The 25,796-nt window shown below is 37.8% G+C and overlaps 1 protein-coding gene across 2 annotated transcripts in view; it reads right to left on the bottom strand.

Moving 5' to 3' along the window:
* SLC38A6 (solute carrier family 38 member 6) overlaps positions 1-25,796 on the bottom strand; it is a 51,720-nt gene that overhangs the window by 2,241 nt on the left and 23,683 nt on the right. Inside the window, exons 6-13 of one of the 2 annotated variants that reach the window (XM_026670167.2) lie at positions 25,481-25,559; positions 18,085-18,167; positions 17,537-17,595; positions 8,682-8,747; positions 7,983-8,036; positions 7,041-7,120; positions 2,810-2,910; positions 522-646 (exon numbers count right to left, since the gene is read on the bottom strand). In XM_026670167.2, the coding sequence (XP_026525952.1) occupies positions 522-646; positions 2,810-2,910; positions 7,041-7,120; positions 7,983-8,036; positions 8,682-8,747; positions 17,537-17,595; positions 18,085-18,167; positions 25,481-25,559 (647 nt within the window). The remainder of the gene's footprint in view (positions 1-521; positions 647-2,809; positions 2,911-7,040; positions 7,121-7,982; positions 8,037-8,681; positions 8,748-17,536; positions 17,596-18,084; positions 18,168-25,480; positions 25,560-25,796) is intronic. The other variant, XM_087952324.1, reaches the window with a different exon arrangement.

The following is a 25,796-nucleotide window of genomic DNA, read 5'->3' on the forward strand; positions in this document are numbered from 1 at the left end:
CTACTGAGTGACCATAAAAAATGTTTTACTGGATTATTATTTTGCTTAGTTCCCAAACAGCAAAAACTTCAAGATGAGAATTTGGAAAAGGCCAAGACCAGCAGCAGTTTTGTGGTTTTGTATTAACCCCTGTTAAAAATAAGCTTGCAGAATATCATTAAAACTTCTTTTTGCTGGCTTTCATTTACTTATTACACTGCATGCTAACTTAAAAGCCAAACGAAAAGAAAACACACACAGATGTGCATACCAAAACTATTTTAAGAATATCATATTCTGCAAATTGCAATGCTATAAGTCAGCTCAAATTTAAAACTATTTCTTTTTCAAACAAGCACAAAACAAATTAGTTATACTGGTTTAGGTCTCATTCCTCTGTTGCTGTTAATGTTCATAAAAAAGACATGAACATTATGATCTATTTGAAGTATGAGTAAGGCAGCCAAACTGCTTATAGGGCCTGCAAATAATTAAGAATAACTTCGGCTAGACAAGCAAATCAAATATTTTGCAATACGTACAGGAAAGTGAATTAGAGGCACTGTCAACAGCACAGCAAATAAGATTCCCAGTTTTACTGTCATGATGAGTGTATCACGGGGGAAGTACTTGCTGTATCCTTGGAGCAATTCTGAATCCACATGGTCTGAAATTATTTAAAGTATATTAAGTAGCAACACCTAATTCTCACATTGTAAATAAATAGGGGCTCAGTCTATTACTGCAATATTCTTCTCTGTTCTAGAAGATGATTTAAAGAAACATCGGAAGACTAAATTTATGCATGATTATTTTTGACTAAAAAAAACACGATTTGAATGACTTCAGCTTGAATAGTTGTTTTATTTAAAAGCAATGATAGCCATGAGAAACTAACCAAAATCCACAGATTTATCTGGTCTTTCTTAGGCTTAGCTATCACAAATACTTGCAGGCTTTTGTGTTTCCATGATCTCTTCATCATGTAAGACGGTTCAAAAAAATTTTTAAAAAAGAAGGGGGCGAGGTTCAAGAATTTAAGAATATAAACTGAAACAGACATGGCTCAAATATCAGTCTCATATCTGCCACATTCTTCCCCTAACCACCCTGTCAATTTTTTTTCCTGGCTTTTAATCAACTTTTAATCAAGAGTTCATGGAAACTCAAAGGTTTATTACTATTCTAGAAAATTTCAGTTGGCTTAATAAAGATATTCCTTGTATGGATTTTGGAATGTTTTATATAAGCAGCACTAAGTTAATTAAGTGTGTTTGATTGTTTCATTTTTGTGAAAACTGGCTTAATTTAATATATGTGATGAAAAAGGTAGTATATATAAACATCATAAAAACATAAACACTTATGTGTGAATGTTGTAGATCAATATATAATATTGTAGATCAATTTTCAGGAATGCTTGAGGCTGCTATCAGCCACTAGCCAAGCTCATCCCTTCAAAATCAATTATACTTTCTCAAGATGAACAATGGTTTCATTGTTACAACGTCTACAATTATAGTATTTCAATTTTCCACCCTCCCTTGCCACATGAACCCAAACTATCTAAATATTCTATATTATCTTGGTACGCTTATGCAGAGAAACAAAAATAGTTCTGTAGTCAAAGGAAGCATATGCTGGTGATTGAACTTATAGCTTAGAGACTGTATGTCTAGAAATTGTTTCTGTTTGTACATTTGAAAAGCGTGGAGCTACAACATACATTAGGTGTTTTTTTTTTCAGATGGTCATTACTGTTGTGCTTGTTGCTTGACAAATGTTACTTGGAAAACCCACTTTAGGGCACAGATAATATATTTACATTGGTATTTAAGCTTGCATTATATACTGAGAGAAGTTCTCTGGGGGGACCTGTTTCTCTTGAGGTGAATTTGCATAAGTAATTGTTCTACGTAAAGACCTTGCCTCTAGTACTCTGGGGGGACCTGTTTCTCTTGAGGTGAATTTGCATAAGTAATTGTTCTACGTAAAGACCTTGCCTCTAGTAAACTATGTGATATAAGAAGCAAAAGGGACAACTTTTTTCGACTCTAAGGATTGCAGTCAATGTTGGACAGAAAGCTAGGGAAGAAGTTGAACCTTCTACCCCAATGTTATTACAGCCCTAAGAAGGCTATCCAACAGTTAATTGATAACTGCCGGGAACCCAATCATGTTGGGAAATCAATTAAGAGGACCCATCTTTGCATTCCTCACTGAAACTGCAATGCCAGCAGGGCAAAGAAGGCACCATTAGATGGCAATCTAAGTGCCTACAAGCTGCCCACTATGGTATATTGGATCCCCATCAGTGGTGTGATTCAATTTTTTTTTTTACTACTGGTTCTGTGGGCATGGCTTGGTAGGCATGGTATGGTTTGGTGGGCATGGCTTGGTGAGTGTGGTAGGGGAAGGATACTGTAAAATCTCCTTTCCCTCCCCACCCCACTAACCTGTTTTCCAGCTCCATTCTCCTGTGCAGGGCAACAAAAGAAGACCCAGCTGATCAGATGGGATGTGGGAGGCAGAGAATAGAAGCAGGCGGGGCCAGTAGGAGGTGGTGTTTTCCGGTTCTCCAAACTAAAAATTTCCGCTACGGGTTCTCCAGAACTGGTCAGAACCTGCTACAATACCATCTTGCGCTAGCCGTCTTGGTGCCTCCGATCCCGACGGGTCTGGAGGCTAAGGCTGCCCCGCAGAGGCAGCCGAAGATAGGGGGGAACCCCCTTTTCTCAAGAACCTGCTGAATATCACCTCTGGTCCCTATATTGTGGGTTTCTGCTTTATCTCCCTATTAATAAACAGAAATTAATATTTGATAACATACCATAAAAAGTAAGGTATCCAAACAGCGCTGACAGAAAATAAACTAGGAAGCTGAGAGCAATTCCTGTGTTGGCAACCTTTTGCATCCTGCTTTTGGATGGACTACGAAAAGAGAAAAAAGTGGCATTATGAAAGGAATTCATAGAAACACGAATCTCTACAGATGAATGTTTAATCTGTTAACCAATGGATAACAGCGTCCTTCAACACACACACACACACCTTACATCCCACCCCAAGAAACAAATTCTTGGATGGAATATTACAGAGACTTAGAGAACAGCTTTTTGGAACTTTCAGAAGATTTCAATTTTTAATAATTCAACTAATTTCTTCTTCACATCTTCACATGACAGACTTTATATTCCTTAGCCCTAAAGTTCACAAGGGATCGTGACTGTTGCCATGAAATAAAAAGGTGCATGCAACTTAGGCAAATTTAGATAAAATATTAAAATACAGAAATATCACAACGGTACGTACTGAGAAAGCTATGGTTTTCTTATAACTTACAGCTATGAAAGATAAATCATCCAAAAGGATAAACAAAGAAAATCGCCACCTTTCAATTATGGTTCTGTAGAAAATTGCTGAAAATAACTTAGACTGATAGAACATATACTTTCCTTCTAGATGAAGTAAAACATACTGCTCACTGGCTGCAATAATGAAATTAAATATTAAATAAAGCACTTTGGACAAATAATGCAAGGACCAGAATCAATGAAGAAGCTGGCCCAAGTTGTATGAATGTGAGGAGTGTGTGTGTGTGTGTGTGTGTGTGTGTGTGTTTACGCACCCGTGCATAGAGCTAGTCAATCCCTTCTGTCAACTCTGGGGTAGGACTATTCCATACGGACAATAGTTCATAATCCAGCAGGAACAGGGGATAGAGTCTCTACTGTTGATTAAGTTAAACTAGTGCTAAGGTTAACTCCATAGGTGTCATTGAGGGAGTCAAGCTGGGACTCCATTCCCTCCATTTCCTGAAGGGAAATACCTAGCATTGTTTTGGGTTGTCAGTTTAACTACTGGTTCTCAATCAGAACAAACCAACTAGATAGCACCCTTACATAAGCAGTCCTTACACAATTAGCCATAAACACACTAAACAGCCAAGGAGTATCATAGATCTGTCTTGTTTTCTACTTAATGAACCATTCCCTAAATCAGAGGTGTCAAACGTGCGTCATCATAGTGGTGTTATGTGATGTACCAGGACCTTTTTCCCCCTTTGCTAAACTGGGCGGGGGCGTGGCCAGCACGTGACACATCCGGCCCGCGGGCTGTGAGTTCGACACCCCCGCCCTAAATGTTTAGTGTAAGCTGCCCAAGTAATTTTGCAATTAGATAGCTTCCAAACTTCATACAAACATATATATAAACATATTCCATTTTTACGCATTCAGCTTGCCCTTACAATAGTGTCAATTCCATATTCAAACAAAATACTCCAGAATTGAAGACCATTTGTAGGCTTCTTCGAAAGCACCAAATCATTCAGTGTAATTTCTTTCTCATATTCATATTTTTCTCAATGGTCTGCTGAAAAACCACCATCTATTTTGAATAATGTTGCTCACTATTTCCTATTTATTTACTACTAATTATAATTTAATAAATATAAATTTCATAATTTATATACTGTCTGACTCCCAACAACTCCAGGCAGCTGATAAATTGTTAAAGACATTTAAAACAAGACAACAACAGAAGACTTTTTTTTGCTCTTTTTTAGAGCAAAGATGGCAGGGATAACAATAATAATATATTAAATAATAATATTAATATTATTAATAATTATTAATAATAAAATAGTAATAAAAAAGAAATGGGGGCTTCAATTATATTTGCCAAAGGCCTGAATCTTTGAAGTATCAAGTCTTCAAGGCCTTTCAAAACACCAGCAGGGTGAGGCCAGATCTTGGAGAAACTTCATTCCAGAAGGCAGGCACTGCCACAGAGAAGGCATAATTCTAGGGTCTCAATAGACAGTATTATGATCTTTCATTATAAATGATCAAATCAATCATACATTTATATTCTTTGCATGCATATATATGAACAGAATTATGCTTAAACCATGTATCCTGAAATAGACATTTTTTCAGTCATCAAAGAAAAAAATGTTTTTCTACCTGCCCCTTGATTTTTTTTGGGGGGGGGGGTGGTGTAGAAATTGATTATATAATGCTTTTCCTTGCCCGGATTCTGTTCTTGTTTTTGCTACAGTATTTCAATATTCATGTTTTGTTTCCTGCACATTTAGTAAGTTCCAATTTCTAACTTGCATCAATGCTTGTACTTGGTTGTCTTTTATGTAATCAGCCAATGCATGCTTTACTTGTTCAACAATTTATCTGACTTGAAATAAATCTCTGCATCCATTTCTGCAGGGCAGGTATAATTTATCAATGTCAATGGGGAAGTATTGTATAGTGAATACTCATAAGCTTTCTTGGTTTTTTTGCCCAAACTGTCCAGTTTGGCTTGTGCCAGTTAATAATTCCTGCAGTGTATCATAGGTATGGCCCAGGTATTGATGACTTCGATGGTATTGTTCTGACCTAGGCTTCACAAAATCACAAGCAGAGTCCTTGTCCTGACAAAACCCCTTTTATTTAGGCTAATGTGAATTCCTCTCATTCACATCCAGCAATGTCTCGGCAAACAGTCTTTCAAGAGTTATTTACAATCACAGACCTTATCAGGCTTGGAGAATTGCCAGGTCGATAGCTTCCAAGCGCAAACACTGTAGCAGAAAATACTTGGCAAGTAGTCAGGAACAAATCTTCACTCTAATTAAATGAACTAATTGTCTCCTGCAAACACCATTCCCCTTTCGCTCCTCTTTATTCTCTATAGGAGGGGGGAATTCACCGTCCACCTGTGCCTTTACTCCCAAGTCGACCCTTGTTCCTTAACTGTTCCTTTCTCCTGACAGCTCTGTGCATGTGCATATTAGGAACAGGCTCCAGCTGTTCTTCTGCCCCACTGATCTCCGACTCTGAAGGCAGCTAATAACTATCAGACGGCCCTGACCCCATCTTTGCTCTGATGCAGAGCACTCATCAGAGCCTTCCCCAGATTCCAGGACTGGCCCATGTTCCTCCTCACAAGCTCCTCACTGTCCAAATCTGCCATCAGCTCCACTGGCCGCTGGCAGGCCACAACAGGTATTTCCAGAATTCAAATTTGTCTTTAGCACTTTTCTCACTCTTTGCATGTATTCTTTATTCATCACATTTTACTTGTCCATACTCGATATTATCCAATTGTAAAATACCTGAACACTTATATCAGTGATGGGATTCTACCAGTTTCCCTACCAGTTCAGTGATCGCGCACTTCACGTGTGCGCGCGCAGCTTTCCAAACACTAGCTGAGGCTCTGCCGCGCCAATCAGCTGAGAGAATAAAGAACAGAAAAGCATAGGGGCAGGTAAGAGGGCCAATCCTGCATTTTTCTCCTTTTCCTCTCAGCTGATCGTCGAAGCTGTTGGCTGAACCGGGCCAAACTGGTAGCATTTCACTACTGACTTATATGCTGCTAATTCAAGGTGCTTCAGGACCTTGAGTCTCCAAGCAAGTGGCCCCCCAAAAAGGATGTTTTAGCAAAATGGATACAACACTAGTGGATCTTTAACTGGAAGGTCCTCCCTTTCATGATATAGAAGATGCTTCAGTACATCAAAGTAAGCAATTACGTTTTCTCATTTTTTAAAATCCCATTGAGCTAGGGGGCTCCCCTCCCATGGAGCTAGGGGGCTCCCCTTCGTGTATCTTTGTGTAGCTCCTTTCCAAGGGGTGCTCCATAAGTACTTGAAAACCTGGCTTTGCTCCCAAGCAGGGGATCAGCTAAACCAATATCAGTTTGGGGAAATGTGTTATTTTGTTGTACTGTTCCATTTTGAGGGGGGGAGGGCAATATGTTATTCCAGACATTCATTTTCTTTCTATTGTTTGTGAATATTAATATGTTAGCTGCCCAGAATTGTTTGAAGTCAGGCTAAATTTAAATAAATAAATAGGAAGTGATCAAATTGAGGTTAAACTGTCACCTATCTGGGATGATTAATATGGAATCCTGCAGACCAGGAGTTGCACTTAAGAGCCTAAATAGCCTCATTCAATATTATCCACACTAGATTAAAAAGCAAATGCATCTTTTCCAAATTTCAATACTTCTACACCTGTTTTTTAAATGGTTTGCACTTACAAATGAAATGTTACCTTTGGAGCTCACAATAAATTGGCAGTACCGATGTATGGCAGAGAAATGAGAAAGCCATAGTTGGAATGGCATATGCAGTCTAACAAAAATAAAAATACAATGTTGAAATAAAGTCTGTAAAAGTTTGAAACTTATTTTTAAACTCTCTCTCTCAAAAAAAGTCAACAATGAAGTTGCACCGATTCCACTATGTTTTACTGTGGGGTTTTGACTGCCTTGAATATGTTTATGGAAGACAGAAATATGTGTTGCCTTTCTTTCTCTTTCTCTCTCTCTCCCTCTCTCTTTCTCTCTCTCCTCTCTCTTTCTCTTCCTCCCTCTCCCTTTCTCTCTCTCTCCCTCTCTCTTTCTTCTACACACATACACACCATATATATTCATAACATGGCTGGATGACAAATGTTATGACTTACAAAGCACCCATTTACCAAAATGTTGTGGGGCAGTCTGTTGCCCTGTGTGCCCTATTATCTCTGCTTTTCTTTTTTTTTCTGGACAGGTGAATGCAGTTTCAACTAAAATACTGGGCTGCAGTTTCCCACCATTTTTATTTTCTAAGAAAACTTGCAGAATTCATCTGGGGCTCAAGACATTACTAGAAATAATAACCGTGGTGAAGTCTTTATAGCTTGCAAAGCATCCTTTTAAAAAATAAACTAAAATATTTTATCAGGGGAAAGGGAGCACTAGCTGACATTAAAGAGGTTCTCCACTGGAAACTTCAGATTTAGGACAGATTCCCAATTTAATTTATCATCCTTAGAAAGTACTACACACAAAAACAGTCATACTGAGAATCTCTGGCTAATTCTAATCTCATAATTCTAATGAACCCCACAGTTCAAGCCTGAGCTACAAATATTTTCTTCTATCAATAATTCTAATGCTTCAATACATTTTTGTAAACTCTTTTAAATGGTCAAAAGAATATTTTAGATTACCTCTTTGGAGAAATTAAAAAGTTGTGCATTACAGTCTCCAGTAGAGTTTGAAATCTGTGTAAAACAAAATCCAAAAAGCACATCAGTTAGGTTCAAATTACATAATTTTAAAACTATTTCAAATTCCTACCAATGAACTTACAAAGACGATTTAATGAAGGCCATATTTATACTAATCGCTTTAAAGTAATCCTCAATTACTTTCAAAACCATGTAGTAGCCCACTGCAACTACCAACAAAACAGAAATGGTTTAAGATATGGGGGGGGAAACTTATTTAGTTATAAATTTTTCTAGATGAATAGTTCTTTTCCAGAATCTCTGTTTCTTTATAGTCCAATGCATCTGTATAAATTAATGAGGAAAAGACATAGGTATGTTGCATTTAAAACCTATACTCTTGGATCGTGCACTTCCAGTGATACAGTAATATATACTGTATCTCTAGTTCAGCAAACCATCTGTTTCATATTTCAAAGTACTATAAATTATTGTTCAAGCAATAGCAATAGCATTTGGACTTATATACCGCTTTATAGTGCTTTACAGCCCTCTCTACGCGGTTTACAGAGTCAGCATATTGCCCCCAACAATCTGGGTCCTCATCATTTTTACTGTATAACACTTCATATTCCTGAAATAACAGGCTTGTAGAAAATACAAGAACAATAAATTTCAGATTTAAAGTACTTTATATACCTGGGAATATCCTGTAGCAAAGTTTAGTGGCAGAGGACAAGGAATTGACCATTTTTTAACTATTATCTATAAAAAGAGGTGAAAAAGTAAGAGTTCAGTTAGAGGTGACCATACTGCATCCAATCAAAAACTAATGCTTATCATCTAATCAGCATAGTTATTAGATATCCTAATGAGGAATGATAAGAATAGCAGATCAACATATCTGGAGACAACCATTGTAAATAAGTCTGTTATTTTGAAAAATAATGGTTTACTCATACAGAATTTCCTTTGGCACTGGATGGAGCCCTTGTTATTTGATAGAGTAAGTAAAAATGATGGGAAATAATACATAAACAAAGTCCTCATGCTAAAAAACTGATTGAGAAGGTCATAAAGGATCCAAGGTGCTCACCTTTGCTTGCATTCAATTCCTCTTTGCTCCTCAGATTGAGCAGAGAAGTCAAATAAGGAAATCCTATGGTTATGTACATATAAAGTCTCATATTAAGGTCAACTTCTGATGACTACATGGAGATATAATTTCCAGTTTGGGAGTATGGTTCTTCCATATCTGAGATAATTTTTCTATCTTTCTACAAATCGGGTCTGATTTTGTTTACTTTGTCTTGTTCAGACAAGTCTGCAAGGAGTATATATCCTTCCATTCCCCACCATCCAGTCACAACTGAAGAAGCTTCTTAGATGAGAAGCGAAATGTCTTCAAAGAAAAATTTTCAAACAAATGGTCCAATCTCTTCTTAAAAACTTCCAGTGTTGGAGAATTCACAATATGTGCAAGACCAACCTACAGGATGTTTCTACCTTTTCTTTAGAAATACCAAATAGTGGGGAATAGTCAATATTGCCTACAATAATCAGCGTCAATCCAATAGTGTTCTGCACAGTAGCAAATGGTTTTTATCCAGATAAGTGAATATAGTTAAATCTGCATGTCTGTGAATTTCCTCTTACTGCCCACCTAATTATGAGCACTATTAACTCTCTTAAGGCACTCTGGTGAAGAAGAGACTAGATAATTCTTGGGAAGAGTTCCTTTCACTTTTAACAATCTTGCAGTTGGCTGAACTTATGTTTATGTATATATAAGAGTCAATACATTTTATTTGTATATTACAAATGTAGTCATTCCTATCACTGACAACAGCATGAACTAAAAATTACATAATGATTACTGGAATTGGGTATGTCTAGTTTAATGGAAAAAAAGACTAGGAATGACATGGTAGCAATAGCACTTAGACTTATATACCACTTTACAGTGCTCTCTAAGCTGTTTACAGAGTCAGCATATTGTCCAACAATCTGGGTCCTCATTTTACCCACCTCGGAAGGATGGAAGGCTGAGTCAACCTTGAGCCTGGTGAGATTTGAACTGCCAAATTGCAGGCAGCTGGCTGTCAGCAGTAGTAGTTTGTAGTACTGCACTTTAACCACTGCGCCACCAAGATGTTCCAATTTCTAAGGGGCTGCCACAAAAAGAGGGGATCAACTTATTCTCCAAAGCACCTGAGGGCAGGACAAGAAGCAATGGGTGGAAACTAATCAAGGAGAGGAGCAACTTAGAACTAAGGAGAAATTTCTTGACAGAACAATTAATGAGTGGAACAATTTGCCTCCAGAAGTTGTGAATGCTCCAACATTGGAAATTTCTAAGAAGAAACTGGACCACCATTTGTCTGAAATGGTATAGGGTTTCCTGCCTGAGCAGGGGTTGGATTAGAAGACCTCCCAAGTCTCTTCCAACTCTGTTATTCTGTTATAATAATAGCTCTTTCTGATCAAAAGCCTACTCAAACCCAGTATAGTTTCCATAGTAAGAACATAGTCCTGGGCTGTACCATGACTAGCAATGATTACTTGTATGTGTTATTCTATATAAACAACTCCTAAGCACAAAAGCCAAACATGTCATGAAGGAAACATGCTGCATTTCTATAGGTAAAGACATTTTTTTCACAGAATAATTTGTCAAGCGAACCTTGACTTTCTGAAATGCTATAAATCCAAAATTCTATTTACTATCCATCAGATGTTTAAGAACTAGATTCTAACTAACTGCAATTATTGAACAACAAAGCAAATCAAAGATCACAATAAACACTGAGAAATGAATATAACAACACTACATTTTATTATTTTAGAGTAATCATATTAACTGATTTGAAAGAGATCAGTCATTTGTCAAGTCAGAGTCACCTTATTGGGGAGATGGGAAGCATATAAATTTAATAAATGATAATAACAACTTGTACTTTTAGAGCATAATAAATTTGTTAAGAATTGCAAAGGAAGCATACCAAGAAAACTTAATACAATTCCTGTAATGTCAAAGAATCTCTAACAGTTGCTTATCCAATGCTGGAAGGCAGTGAGGAAGGGAATTGGGGGGCAGGGAAAGAGAGAGAGAGAACTGAATACTGGAAAACTGAAAAAAATGTTCCATTATAGGATAAAATTCCATACTCCATTCATTATTCTTAGATCACCATTTTAGAGCAGTTTCAGAGAATAGTTCTCTTTCCTCAGATCACTCATTCTCATAATATCCCTACGAGGCAAGCTATTAATAATGATAAAAAAGAAGGAAAACAGATCAAGATCACCCAGGGAGTCTCTAGCTGAGGCAGAATTTCAATTCTTGGGTCCAAGCCCATATCTGTAGCCAATATTAACATTTGTCCTCACAGGCAATAACCTGAGCGGACGCTTTCCCAAAAAACCAAAAGGAGAAAATTATAGTACTATAAAAATATTGCTTCCATATGCCCAGGTCAGATTTTGGATTCCTGGAACATATTAAAGAGACTTGAGATAGCAAGTAAATGATATGTAAACTAAAATACAGAAGGTATCACCATACATTATCTTTTCAAGACAAAAAAAATAGGTCAGAGAATTGTAATTGGATTTAATAGACCTCTGAAAATTTTCCTTTAGCATTTATTTAAATTAACACATGTGGTGCTAAATAATATGCTTAAACTGAACAATACGCAAACCCAAACATTTTCAGCTTCATATGTAACCTTTTCCTTACAAAGAGCAATGCTAACAGTAGAGTTCACCTCTAGTACTAAAAGAGAAAGTTAGTACTTTCTCATAATGGGAAGCCAGCCATGGAGGCGGCCAGAGTGGCCCTCATTCGAGCTGAGTAAACACAAGAGCCCCGGGGTTTTGGCCTAGTGCTCCAGTTGGGCCAAGGCCCTTGGAGGCGCAGCCTTTCCCTGCCCCAGGCCTTTTCACCATTTTGTTCACAGTCCTGGGACCCTCCAGGCCCTCCCTGTCCACCCCACATGAGGTCCTCGGAGTTATGACCTGCAGGAGGAGGGCAGCCATTGCCAGGCAGACCTTGGCACAGCCCTTCCCATCCTTGGGGCCAAGGAACGTGGGAGTCCCCCCACCCTCTCTGAACTCCCTACGGAAGTGCTGCTGCCCTTGGCCTCCTGCCTGGGGTCAGATTAGAAGACCTCTAAGGTTCCTTCCAACCCTATTATTCTATGACTTGGTCTTTACCAAACCAGAAAACTACAGGAATTAATAGAATTAATTTAATGGATTAAACTATGCCAGCAGATCTGAAGAATGACAAAATGAACAAGAGATTAGAAGACATCGGTTCACATATCAAAACCAGAAAGAGAAAACAACACTGTATGGAAACACTTCACGGTATCCTTATCCATGCTAGCAAAATAAAGGATCAGAGGTGGTATTCAGCAGGTTCTGAGCAGTTCTGGAGAACCGGTAGCAGAAATTTTGAATAGTTCAGAGAATGGGCAAATACCACCTCTGACTGGAGATTTTACAAGTATCCTTCCCCTGCCATGCCCACCAAGCCACGCCCACAGAACTGGTAGCAAAAAAAAATTGAATCCCACCACTGCTTAGGATCATCCAACACAGATCAGAGCCCTTAAGAGAAAGGGAGATACTACTTATTCAAGCTGGCTTTAGAAAAAAGGTCAAGGAAGAAGAGACATTATTGCTGATGCATGTTGGATAATTGAGAAAGACAAAGACTAAACAAAAGAATTTGGTACAGTTTGTCCTCAACTTACAACAGTTCATTTAGCAACCATTCAAAGTTACAACAGCACTGAATAAAGTGACTTATGACCTTTTTTCACAGTTACAGCTTTTGCAACATCCCCAGGGACATGTGATCAAAATTCAGATGCTTGGCAATTGGTTCGTATTGCTGTTCAGTTGCTGTAACCAATTGCCAACCAATTGTGATCTTCTAACAAGCAAAATCAACTGGGAAGCCAGATTCACTTAACAACTATGTTACTAACTTATCAAGTGCACTGATTCACTTCACAACTGTGGCAAGAAAAGTTGTGAAATAGGGTAAAATTCACTTAACAAATGTCTCACTTAACAACAGAAATTTTGGGCTCAGTTGTGGTCATAAGTTGAGGACTGCCTGTATATTGGGAAAGCTAGATTGGAAAAAGATGAGTGTGGTTTTAAAAGTGGAAGAAGAAACATCAATGACTTGTGCAATGCAGATGACCCGATTCTGATAGCTGAAAATGCAAATGACCTGGAAGCTCTATTAAGTCAATTAGTCAAGGAGCACAGTTTTTTTAAAAAAGAACTACAATTATATTTTTAGACCAAACTAATGAGATCGGGTACAGCAACTGGCTTTAGAACAGTGAAAATATTGAAGTGATGAGTAGATTCTATCTTTTAATATTGATTATCAGAAGTAAAGGAATTAGCAGTTAAGAAATATGCACTAGACAACCACTTGGCAGAGTAACAATAAAGGGCCTTGAAAGGTTATTCAGGTGCCAAGGCGTATTTAGATTATCTGTACTTACAAAGATGAGATTTATTCCTGCAGAAGCCATGTTAGAATTACATGTGTTGCTGAAAAGAAGCTATAAATTATTTTTCTTTGGTAATTTTTTTTACCATTTTACCTGGAATGAATAAGCTAACTTGACTATGATTTTCTCTATTTCTCCTCAATGCCTTTTTAAACATTGGAGTCCTGTTGGCTTTCTTCCTGCCTTTGGGAGCAAATGCTGTTCTTAAAGATAAATTGACTATTTCTGTCAAAAAACCTGGCAATTTCACATTTTAATTTTTAAACAGCCTCCTGATTGATACCACCTGGAGCCAAGGGTTTATTTGTTTCTAATTTGTCAGTTACATTTATCTCTTGTTACCTTGCCTAGTTTATCTATCCCTCTCCTGAAAAATGCAGTTCAGACACAGTTTCTGGCCTGCATCTACAGTAGTGAAAATGAGGATGAAGAATTCATACAGTCCATGGTATGTTCCTCCACTTTCTAAATGCCACTGTTATTCAATGGCCAAACAACCTCTCTGGTTATTTACTTCTTTAGAATACATTCAGAGGTGGTATTCAGCAGGTTCTGACCGGTTCTCGAGAACCGGTAGCGGAAATTTTGAGTAGTTCAGAGAACTGGCAAATACCACCTCTGACTGGAGATTTTACAGAATCCTTTCCCTGCCATTCCCACCAGGCCACACCCACAGAACCGGTAGTAAAAAAATCTGAATCCCACCACTGAATACATTTACATATTTTTGTTGCTTGTCTTAATATTCTTTACTCTTAAGTTCTTCAAAATTGTTTGTTGGGCATATTTTGACTATATATTTTATTTTATTATATTCTCCATCAGATTTCCAAATATTCTGGACTGGTTGCAACCCAAAAGTAACATATCAAAATACAGCTGACCAGAAGAGCAAAATACCAAAGAGCGATAAAAATCACCCCTTGTGACAAAAACAATTAGTGAGATTTTTTTCCTATTAAATGCAGAGAGTAATTGTTTTGAATAATCCCTGATTGGTCATCAGGGAGATAACATATAGTTCTAGTGTTATCAAGCCCACATCAAAGCATTAACAACTGGGACTTTTACTTGGGAATAGACCTCAGCAAACAAACCAGAATCAGGTAAAATGTGTGTTACAGGAAAAGTACCTATGAACATGGTGCATAATCTGAAAACATCATTTAGATATAGTGTACACAGTCATCTGCCTCCCAGACTATCTGGTTAAAATCCTTTTACAACAGACAGGATAGTGAACTGAGACCTACTGGATGCAGGTAAACCCAAGCAGGTATTAATGAATGGCAGTTTAGCTCACAGGAGGTTGCTGAGCTTGCAAAAGATTATCATCTCCTAGACTTGGCAAAAATCGTTTGGAGATCTTGAAAGATGCTACCCTTAGGGAGATGTTTTGACAGCTTTGAAGTCTGATTTTTATCCTATGGTTCAGTTCCTTAATGGACTGGCTGTCTTGCACTCTGGATGGCATTTTCGCAGGACAGCCTTTATGTGATTTTTATCTTCTTAAAAACACAGGAAAAAAGTAAGGTCTGCCTGCAAGTCAACACAAGCCAACAGAGTCAAGGGGCACTGCTTATTATTCTGCAGGGAAAGCACCGAACTTCAGCAAAGCATGCTTTCTCAGGTGGAGGGCAGAGAGGGAATAATAATGTTTAAGCATAGCTGCTATTACTATTTCATTGCTTTAATTTCTTCTTCCATCAATCTATCTTAGGTCAAAGATCAACCATTTAAAAGAAAATAGGGGTGATGGGGGCATAATGAAATATATAAATGTACACATATATAAAGAACTATTATCACTCTGCTCTGTTTTATTTGTACTTGTTTGATGTCCTCTCCTAGTTTACTTTACATGTCAATATGACTTTGAAAATTAAACAACATAAGTGTGCATGACACTCAATTATTACTCTAGTCATTAACATGAGCCACTGAAAGCCAATCTTTTCACTCACAAGAAAATAGTTGAGTTAACCTCTTACTAACAGCCAAGTAGTAAAGTAATCTTACCTAGCCCGTGAGTTAACTACTCCAAATAAAAGAGGGGAGGGGGGGTCTAATCATTTCTTTGATAATTGCTTGCTTTAGAAGTACAATATCTCAGAATAATGGAGACAACCTAACAAGAAGAAACATTGTGCAATGGTATTCCTGCATATACAGTATATGATAGTGGAAGGGAAAGGGAGCAGAAGGACAATTTATTAGTCTTTATTCACTTTCTTCAAGAAACCACATTAGCATATTAGATTTAGCTCTTAGATTCCCTCTTCAATTGAATAGAAGGTATATTTGCACCCAAGATTCAGCAAACTTTCTGGATTATGGAAGCATTTGTAACTCTGACAGCATGTAATGGGTTCATGTAGTGGGGCCATTAAAATAGACTAAGAAAAAGAGGACAGTGACAAAAAAAAGGAAGATGGTGGTTTTTGTTTTTTTTTACATTTCAACGTTCATCTAATTAAAACTATCCCTTATATTATAACATATTATAAAGTTTCTCTTTTCTCCTCCTTCCCTATCTTCAATACACATACTCAAACAGGGTTCGGGTTTCTCTTACTAGCTGACCTTTTTGCTAGTCATTTTGCCAATACAATTGTTTGCATTTATTCAGAATCCTGATAGACAAAATCTCATGAGATGATAGTGGTCATATCTTGTGAGATCACTTGAGATTTTTCTGAAACTGTGAACTCTGAGGACATGGATGGGATTTTGTGTGGAATGAGAACCAACACCTCTAGACTATACCCCTAAACCTAGGAGGTTAAGTCTTGCCAGATGTAGGGTTTGGATGTAAAAGATAGTGAACTCTTACTTAAAGGGAGACAATGATACCACACTGAAAGAGGCAATGATGCACCACTTCTCTCAACCTGGCACACAAAATCTCCAAAGACCCTAACACTAAATAATTTTGGCTAGCAGGCCTAGGAAAAGAGCCTTCTCTGCTGTTGCCCATGCCCTATGAAATATCTTGCCCCCAGAGCTGAGGTGAGACACATTCACCCATGCAATCCATAAGGGTGGTTGGTGTCTTATGGACACTCCTTCTGCTTTTTGCATTTTTTAACCTCTGCAACTCCTATCTTTTTAATTCTATTTTAGTATTGTTTTGAACTATATTATGGTTTTTATTTGTAAACTGCCCTGAGTCACTTACATGAGATGGGTGGTATGTAAACTTGATTAAATAAACATCCCCAAGATACAGATGATGCAGTTGTTGCCAGCATATGCTGGAATTTTTAAACATTATATCAATTGCTTGAATACACATTTGTGGTCCCTACACATACAGATGTTGGTTTTGAAGATAATTCATGTCTAAACGTATCCTGAAATATATTCATTTCTACATATTCTTTACTGTTGCAGAAACCACAGTAGAAGCAAATCTAAACCAAATGCACACCCTTATTGTTTTCCATAGATCACAAAAGGAGCAATGAATGTAAACATCAGCACTGAATGACCTACTTGACACAGAGACAGAATAGGGAAAGAATAAGACCTTCAGTCTGAAAGAATAAGACCTTGATATATTAATATGGATGTTAAATTACTCAAGAGTTTTGCTGCTTCTTGTGCTTTGTGTTATTGAACTAACATGTAAATTCAATTTACTTGGAAAAGATGACATTTTCTTCTGCACGAGTTGCAGTAAATGGTGGTTGGAAGTAAGGATGAAAAATTCCATCCTACGCAGACTAATATTTTTCATTGCCCTGTCAGCAAAAACAAATACACTGTACTGCATTTTACAGTCCAAAAAAATTAACAATGGTGTTTTTTCATAGTCCTGATTTTTTTTAAGCCAAAAAACTTACCCACACACAAGGAAACACATACACTGCACATAAAAGACAGGAGAGGGAACACTTTAATTTTAAAGACAAATTTTTTGAAGACAGACATCTGTTTCAAAGGAATTCTGAAATCCATCAAAAGAAAAATAAAACATAAGCTATGATCTCTCTTTTTTTTTTTACTTACCACAAGAGCAAAGTATACCATCAAGAAAAATGATAAACTACTTGTACAGCCAAGAAAGCCTGTAAAATAACAGTAAAAATAAGAGACAATTTATAAGGAAAGTGATCCTGATGTAAGGTTAAAAGAGTTTCACATTATAGGTATGTTTTTCATTATAGGGCTTGGTGTCTGCGGCTTAAAACTCCATCTAAAAACATTCTGACTTGCCTGCCACAGATCGTCTATGTAGCTTTGCAGCACTGAATTAGGGCTGCTCTACCAATAATGGCATACAATAAGTAAATGCAACTCTTTAATGTTTTTCTGTAAGTGTTTTATTTTAGGAGAGCAGACAAAATACTGGGGATTCTAACTAATAGGTTAACCAGGCAAGTCTGGAAGGCAAACTAAGTTGCAAACAAATCTACGCTGCTCAATCTTTCCTTAATTTATTTCAGCTCGTATTAAGAGCCTCTCTGACATCTCTCAATCAAGCTGCTATTAGGGAAAAAGAGATGGCTGCCAACGGTAAATTACACAACAGGAATATCCTCTTTAAAATTACTCACCAATTTTAGGAAGAAGTGCTAGAGGGAAAACGATACAAACTGAGGTAATCAGCAGCAGTAATCTTCCATCAAGATACCAAGAACTATTAGAAGATATAATGCAAACAGTTTCAAAATGTCTGGGAAACTTCACTTATATACTGATACTTGTATAGTAGGGAGTGGAGTATTTTTAAAAATCAAGATTTTTGAATCAGATAAAAAATACAATCCATATTAAGACAATCTATTTATCAGGCTAGCCTATATTTTATGAAGCGTTTGAGTTTTCAAGAATTTCTTACCAAACAAAATAATATAAAGAAGTGAGAAGTATGTGCTTGTGTTATTGCTATGTTAACAGACAGACATTAAAAAATTCTTGCTACCAATTTTTGATAATGTTGGTTCCTGAGAAATCCTTTTCCTTGATGCCTATCAGCCTCTCTTTTCCACCTTGAAAAAGCAAATAAATAAGAAACTAAGATGCTATAACCTTCTTGTATCATATTTATTTGCAGCGATTTCTTTGGACCTCACTAAAACACCATTTGGATAATAAGGAGCACCCCAAATAGCGAATTTTTCTCCTTCGTTTTGTGAAACATACTTTTATGAATAGGGAGATTTCCTATGACAGTCATTTTGTGAATGGGCCCACAGCAGGCTCCCAAAACTTCGCATAGAAATATAGCTTAAATAATCCAAATTAAAAGCCAACATTTGACTGCAAGCATGATCTTTTGGAGCAGAAGGTATTTTACACACACAATGGAGCAGGGATAAAATGTCTCCTATCTAAGGTGATGTATTAGGAAGATTATTATTAAAATAGAATTTCCAGATTTCTTAGAAAATGACACACCGCATATCTCCTATCACCTTGAAACCAGATTTTTTTTTCCTTCCTTGATTTGGCATGCAACTATCTGTTTTTCATTTCTAAGATTTCTTTTATTTTAAAAATCTATTGCAAAGAGGTATATGTGAAAGTTCTGCTCCATCATATATTAATTTAAGGAAATTTAAAGCTCATGGGAACAAGAATCTCTTTTTTAAAAATGTTATTTAGGCAATTGGGAATTCTGCCCTATCAGCACTTAAGTCTTTGGCTGGTGTTGACAAAAGCAAGAAAGATGCTTCTTGCTTATACAGCAATTTAAAAATATTTGTTATGGAAAAAACAGTATAATCAGAGAAGGTAGCAGCTCTCAAGGTTAGCACTATGCTCTCAAACTCTCTCTAAATACTGGCCATAAATAAAAAAGATTCCCTCTAAAATAATGCTGGACTGATACGAAAATTTAATATATAGTTACTATGGACAATTATATTAGATTCTATATAGCAAAGGTAAAAGTAAAGGTTTCCCTTGCACATATGTGCTAGTCGTTTCTGGCTCTAGGGGACGGTGCTCATCTCTGTTACAAAGCCAAAGAGCCAGCGTTGTCCGAAGACGTCTCCGTGGTCATGTGGTCAGCATGACTAAACGCCGAAGGCACACTGTTACCTTCCCACCAAAGTGGTCCCTATTTTTCTACTTGCATTTTTACACATTTTCAAACTGTTAGGTTGGCAGAAGCTGGGGCAAGTAACGGGAGCTCACTCCATTACGCAGCGCTAGAGCTTCAAACCACCGAACTGCTGACCTTTCTCACATGGGATCTAATATATTTATCCTATATGGTTAAAGATTGAGTCTCTAATATTTTTTAATCTGTTTTGATGATAGTTCTTTTCCTTTACAAGGATTTCAACACCATGTCTCCAAAAAGGTTTCTTTGGCTATTCAGGCCAACTGGTATAGAAGACTCCACAATAAAGAGTTTATTCTTCAGTATATAACTTTTGGCACAGCCAAATGTTTTTAGCAGACCTGGCACACTCTGCTGAAAATGTCAGATGGGCTAATATTTAGACTTCAGTTCTTATTATATATCAATCTGTATGTATGCCTTTTGCCAGAATTCCCAAATATTTGTCAGCCAATGGAACTGCAAGAGCACATTATGAGGTATTCTTAAAACAGTTGCCATGGTGGGAAAAACCAATAATGCTTCCAGTTCCCCTACTCTCCTTGGTTAAAGTTAAGGCCACAGGAGTACCATTTTCCATTGATGCCCAGGGGAGCTGACTATTCATTTTCATGACAAAGAAAGAATTAATACGAGAACTAGTAATCCATTTCTGGGTACGTGTGTCCCCCCCTCAATATTTTAGCCATAATCTCTTGCAAATTGCTACCCCTCATGTTGTGGTTTTTGGATGAAAGTTCTCTATCCAAGGATGAATTGAACATGAATTCAAACACTTTTTATAATTTATTTAGATTTTCTTTAAAGTAATTCCTTCTCAGAGCCTTGGAAGAATAACAGTTTTCAAAATATTACAACCACATAACACCTACATATTCTTCCTTCATCATGAAAATGAATAGTCAGTCCCTCCGTGCATCAACATTTTGTTAGTAAGATGGTCACCCTAATCAACATGGGAATAAGTTGGACACTAAAATAAACAAATCCAGGTGCTATGTTTCCTGTAACATAAACAGTTTCCCCTTTTAATAAATCTACTTAAAGAAGACTCAGAATCCTGCCAATATGTGGCTGTTAAGAACACATTCATAAGGAAATTTCTCACCATCACCAGACTGGAGTTAAAACCAATAATTGCTCATCATCAATGCCTAGGAAATCTCACTTACACCTTAACTCTATTGGAAGATATAATTTAGAGTTGGGAATTAAAAAAACAAAGTTTAGTGCTTCCTTTCTTGATCTTTGATAATATGTTATCAAAGAATTGTAACTATGGGATTCTTGTCTCAAAGAAAAATACTAAATATAACAGGTTGGGCTGGGCATTGTTCTGTTAATAATTGTTGTGCCTATTTGCTGCCTTGCCCAGCAGAATTGGTATTGTTTGAGCTGAACACCTGTGCCAGGATATTTTTGTCTTGATATTCTTATGGTTCCCTTAAACCTTACTCATAAGCCCCAGAGCCATGGAGTCCTTTCCGATCATTTAACACAGGGGTCAGGGAACTTTTTACCTTTACCCCCAAAAATTTATAAATGCCGACGTTACCCCCTTGATTTGAAAGGAAGGAAATCATACACTATTTGTATGTAAACCAGTGGTCCCCAACCTTTTTGTGCCAGGGACCAGTTTCACTCAGAAACACTTTTTCAAGGACCGGGGGGAGAAAGAGTCCGAGTTTGGTGGTTTGCTTGCAGACATTTCATTATCTGACTAGGTAACATCTGATGTTGTTACCTAGTCGGGTAATAAAACGTCTGCCAGCAAACCACCAAGTTCAGGGAACGCCAATGCCTCCTCATTGCAACCCTGAGCGACAGATAGTCCCTGCAGGACGGCTGAGAAGCCTCGCCTCTCGGCCCTGCCTTCATCAGCCCCATCCCTCAGGTGTCTCCTCCCTCCCTCAGCCTCATCCCTCAGGTGTCTCCCTCCTCAGCCCCATCCCTCAGGTGTCTCCCTCCCTCCCTCAGCCCCATCCCTCAGGTGTCTCCCTCCCTCCCTCAGCCCCATCCCTCAGGTGTCTGCCTCGTTCCTCTCTCAGTCGCTCTCTCTCACTCCTCACCAGCCCAGGAAGAAACTGCTTCAAAGAAGCCAGCAGGGTGGCTTTTTCCTGTCGGCGCAGCTTCCCAAAGTGCCCGTTCACCCCCACCCCGCCGCCCACGGTTCAATCCTCCGTTCTGCCTGCCTGCCTTCGTTTCTGGTGGTTTCGGAGCGCAGCTTCTCTGAAGCGCCCATTCACACACACACCCGGCTTCTTTGAAGCAGTTTCTTCCTGGGCTGGTGGAGGAGCGAGAGAGTGACTGAGAGAGGAATGAGCGGGAGGAAACCAGCTGCTGAGCCAGAGAGCAGGACAGGCTTCCGTTGCTTCCTCCCTCCCCTTCTCTCATTTGTGTCCTTGATTCCCGATCCCAGCAGCATTCACCGAAGGCGAACAGAATGTCGGAAATAAAATGCCTGGGGGTAATGAGAACGGTCGCGCCAGCGACCGTCCTCATTACCCCCAGGATTTTCAGTTTTACCCCATTTGGGGTAATTTACCCCTGTTCCCCGACCACTGATTTAACAAGTAGGCTAAAGTTGTTCCTGTGCTTATAGAAACCACTGCTTGAGCTCTACTGTCATTTGTACTTGTCTCCTTCTCCACTTCCATAGTTTTATCCTAAGGTTTTGTCTTTCTTTCCTCTTCTTCAACCCTGAAGTATAACGATGTTACAAGAGTAAGGGGAAGATTCTGGAATTTCTCACTGAAATGGAGCTAAAATTTATGTATTACCTCACAAACAAATAGTCCCTTTTTTTTCTTAACAGGATTTGAAGGGGGAGGGGGCTTTTTCCCTTGTCACACTCTTCTTTTTAATTTCTCTGTTAAGAATTGGTTGAGTAAGTCCAGCATTTTGTTCCATATTTGGCATCTCCTTTGAAGTAGTTCACTTCTTCCTCACATCTTTGTCCCTAGAATAGGGAACGGTTGACCCTGATATGCTCACCTGACCCCTGAGAGCCAATAGAAGAAATTCATACTATTCAAAAGAGACAATAAAAAAACCTAGGATGGAAACAAAAAGACTAGAACACATCCCCTCTAGCAGCCAATATTCAGATAAGCAAGGATCAATACCAAATAACCATCAGGCAGAAAACAATTCTTCTAATCAAGGAAACCCAAGGAAGAAGCTATATCCACATAAAACTGGCAAGGCAACCTACTATATATAAACAGCAGCAAACCACCAAATCATCACTTGCACCGATGATGCTACCTACTTAGGTTATGAAATATCTGCAAGCAAACAACCATGCTCAGTGGGCACTAAGGACTCTACAGTTCAATTTTGAGCTATAGGTATTCCCATCTACAAGTATAAAAGAATCAATTGTAGCCTTTCTGGTTGCTGGAATAAGTTGCCACTTGGTACTGAGCTGTGGTGGTGCAGTGGTTAGAATGCAGTATTGCAGGATAACTATCTACAGTCAGTAGTTCAATCCTGATCAGGTCAAGGTTGACTCAGCCTTCCAAGGTCAGTAAAATGAGGACCCAGATTGTTGTGGGTAATGCTGATTCTCTAAGCTGCTTAGAGAAGGCCATAAAGCACTATGCAGTAGTATATAAGTCTAAGTGCTATTGCTATTGTTGTTGCTACTGTCTCAGTCTCTTCTGTGAGAGGGATGAGTTGCTGCAAAAAGTATCTAGAGTAATTGCATTCAATTAACAGCTTTGAGCTTCCTTTTTGATCAATACAGGCACTCATCCAGTTCCTTTCCTGCTGTTTCTACTGCCCTAATGAGAAAGGGGTTTGATTGTTCTGGAGTAGCATGTCCATAATTCTGGAAGGACTATTGATATTAGAATCACCTGTGCATCTCTTACAGATTTGCTTATTTATTTGATTGACTGATTGATTATGTATATAGCCTCCCATTTTGTGGCATGCAACCTGAGCAGCTAACAGTCTATACAAATTTATACAAATACTAGCAGTAAAAACATAGTGTCTTCCATTTTAACTGTGAAATTCTGATGACATTTGATTGCATTCACTAGGGAGGTGAAGAAGCTTGCATTGCCTACTTTCCCCAATCTTGGAGGCCTTCTTTTTATTCTGTTGGCTATGTGGCAAGGGGAGGAGATAATTCCTGTTTTGTGGTAGACTGTATAATCATTCACTCTTTTATTTTTTTCAGAGTTTGGAGTGGAGAGGGTTGAGAAGGTTAATTCTGGGTCCTGATGCTCCTTCCAGGAACACAGGAAGGAATCCTTTCGTGGCCTGGCTTTCTCATGAACAGGGAGTTACCATACAGTATTAACTCTGTCAGTCCAGGGACAGACAACAAAAATACTTCAGACAACAAAAAAACCCAAAATATTGTTAATTGATTTCCCATTCAAAAAGTATATTTAATGATAAAAGTTCAAATTCTTGAAACCAGAAAACTAGAAAAGCAACCAAATGATAGCCTTAGGCTATTTAATTGTACAAAGAGAAACAAAGATAGCTTATTCAAAACAAGAGCGAGCTATTTTAGCGTTGGAACATTTTTGTCAGAAAACTAAGCCGCACTATATGTGTGTTTATATATGTGACCTTCTGTATGTGTGTGTTTGGTTTTGAGTTAATAGTAAAGATATAGTGAACACAGCTGCACAGCCAAATTAGAAGAATTATAAAATATTAAGGAAAACTGGAACAATTCCCGAAGGCAACTCTAGGAACTACTCATCAAAAACAAAAATATTTTAAAATGTTGGTACCTGCCAAATTTTGCTTAGCTGATTTTAAAAGAGGTTAATATGGTAAAATGAAAGGAGTAATTTAAAAGGTTTAAGCTGAGGCACAGGCTCAGTTCTTATGGTTTATGCCTAGTGTGATTCCTTTGGCAAGTGACAAAATCCAACAGGAATTAGAATTCATCTCGATAGCATTTTATTTTGCGAAGTGAAAAATATTTATGTCAAATTATCTCTGTATGAAATGTATGGGGTGAGGTCACCTTGTAAAGCCAGCAGTAAGGAAAGGAGAAATACAACTTGGGGTTGTTTCTCTAAGAAAAAAAGAATCTATTGGTTTCTTTTACATGAAGTTCCACAGTTGATCTAACAGACAATTAAATAGGGCTTGCATACATCAGACCTTGAGAACTGAATTTTCCAGTCAAAAAAGGAAAACATGAATTCTGTCCAACAGGAAGAGCAAGTTAATGGAAGAAGCACTTGATGTAGAGTGATTTTCAATTTATTTCAACCTCAGTTTATACAACTATTAGATAAAATCTATTCTTTATATAGTTTTACCACTGGAAATTCTGGAATCTCTGCTCCTCCATCTGAAAGACCCTAAGTTGGGAAGACTGTAATAGCCATACCACTTCAAAGAATGCATGCATATTTCAGTGCTTGTCTATTGAAATGTAAAAAGTAACATGTTAGCTATGCTTCTTGCCTTGTTATCCTAATTTCCTAATGTACAAGGACTCAGTTAGAATATACAATATTCAGGCAGAAAGATGAACATATCTAATTTCCCTCTATTTTCAGCATGAATTTGTCTACTTTGGGAAAAATTGTCACATAGTCCTGCTGAATTTGCAAGCTCACGCTAAGAATTCCTCATTTGGCACAAATAAGAACAAAATATTTTTGTAAGAGTTGCAGATATAAAAGATGCTGACAGCAAGCTATAACTTGTAGGCTCCTATTAATCACTATGGACTAAGTCAGCAAGGAATTATGCTTGTGAAGAACACATCACATTTAGACTGCAAACTGGTAGGCACAGGTGTGGACATCTGCAAAGTCCCATTTATCTTTTTCCCCCACAGGCATGCAAAGGAAATGATTGTATTTCCCCTTGTGGAATAATTTTAAATATCTCCTTACCCACTATGGTCTCCATTCAGAAGTCCTGCAATAGCACCAGGAAGTTCAGATTTAAGAACATAAAGATAAGAAGACATAGCTGCAAATATAGAACCAAGTATTAGTGGAATGAGATACTGGCCATTCTACATTGGGACATATTGGTTCAGAGTAGAGGGGAAGAAAAAGGTCTAAAGGCCTCATTGAACCATGTGGCACCACAAATGTAACCCAATTTTTATCCTTCACATATTTCTGACAAAGATTCAGACATGTGAATAACATGAATACATTTGTTTTAGAAGTAACTGAACTGTGAATTGCTCTACCTTTGAAT

Source organism: Notechis scutatus, chromosome 1 (genome assembly GCF_049901735.1).
Source record: "Notechis scutatus isolate UNSWTSFEM ecotype Mainland chromosome 1, rNotScu1.2, whole genome shotgun sequence".
Lineage (NCBI taxonomy): Eukaryota > Metazoa > Chordata > Lepidosauria > Squamata > Elapidae > Notechis > Notechis scutatus.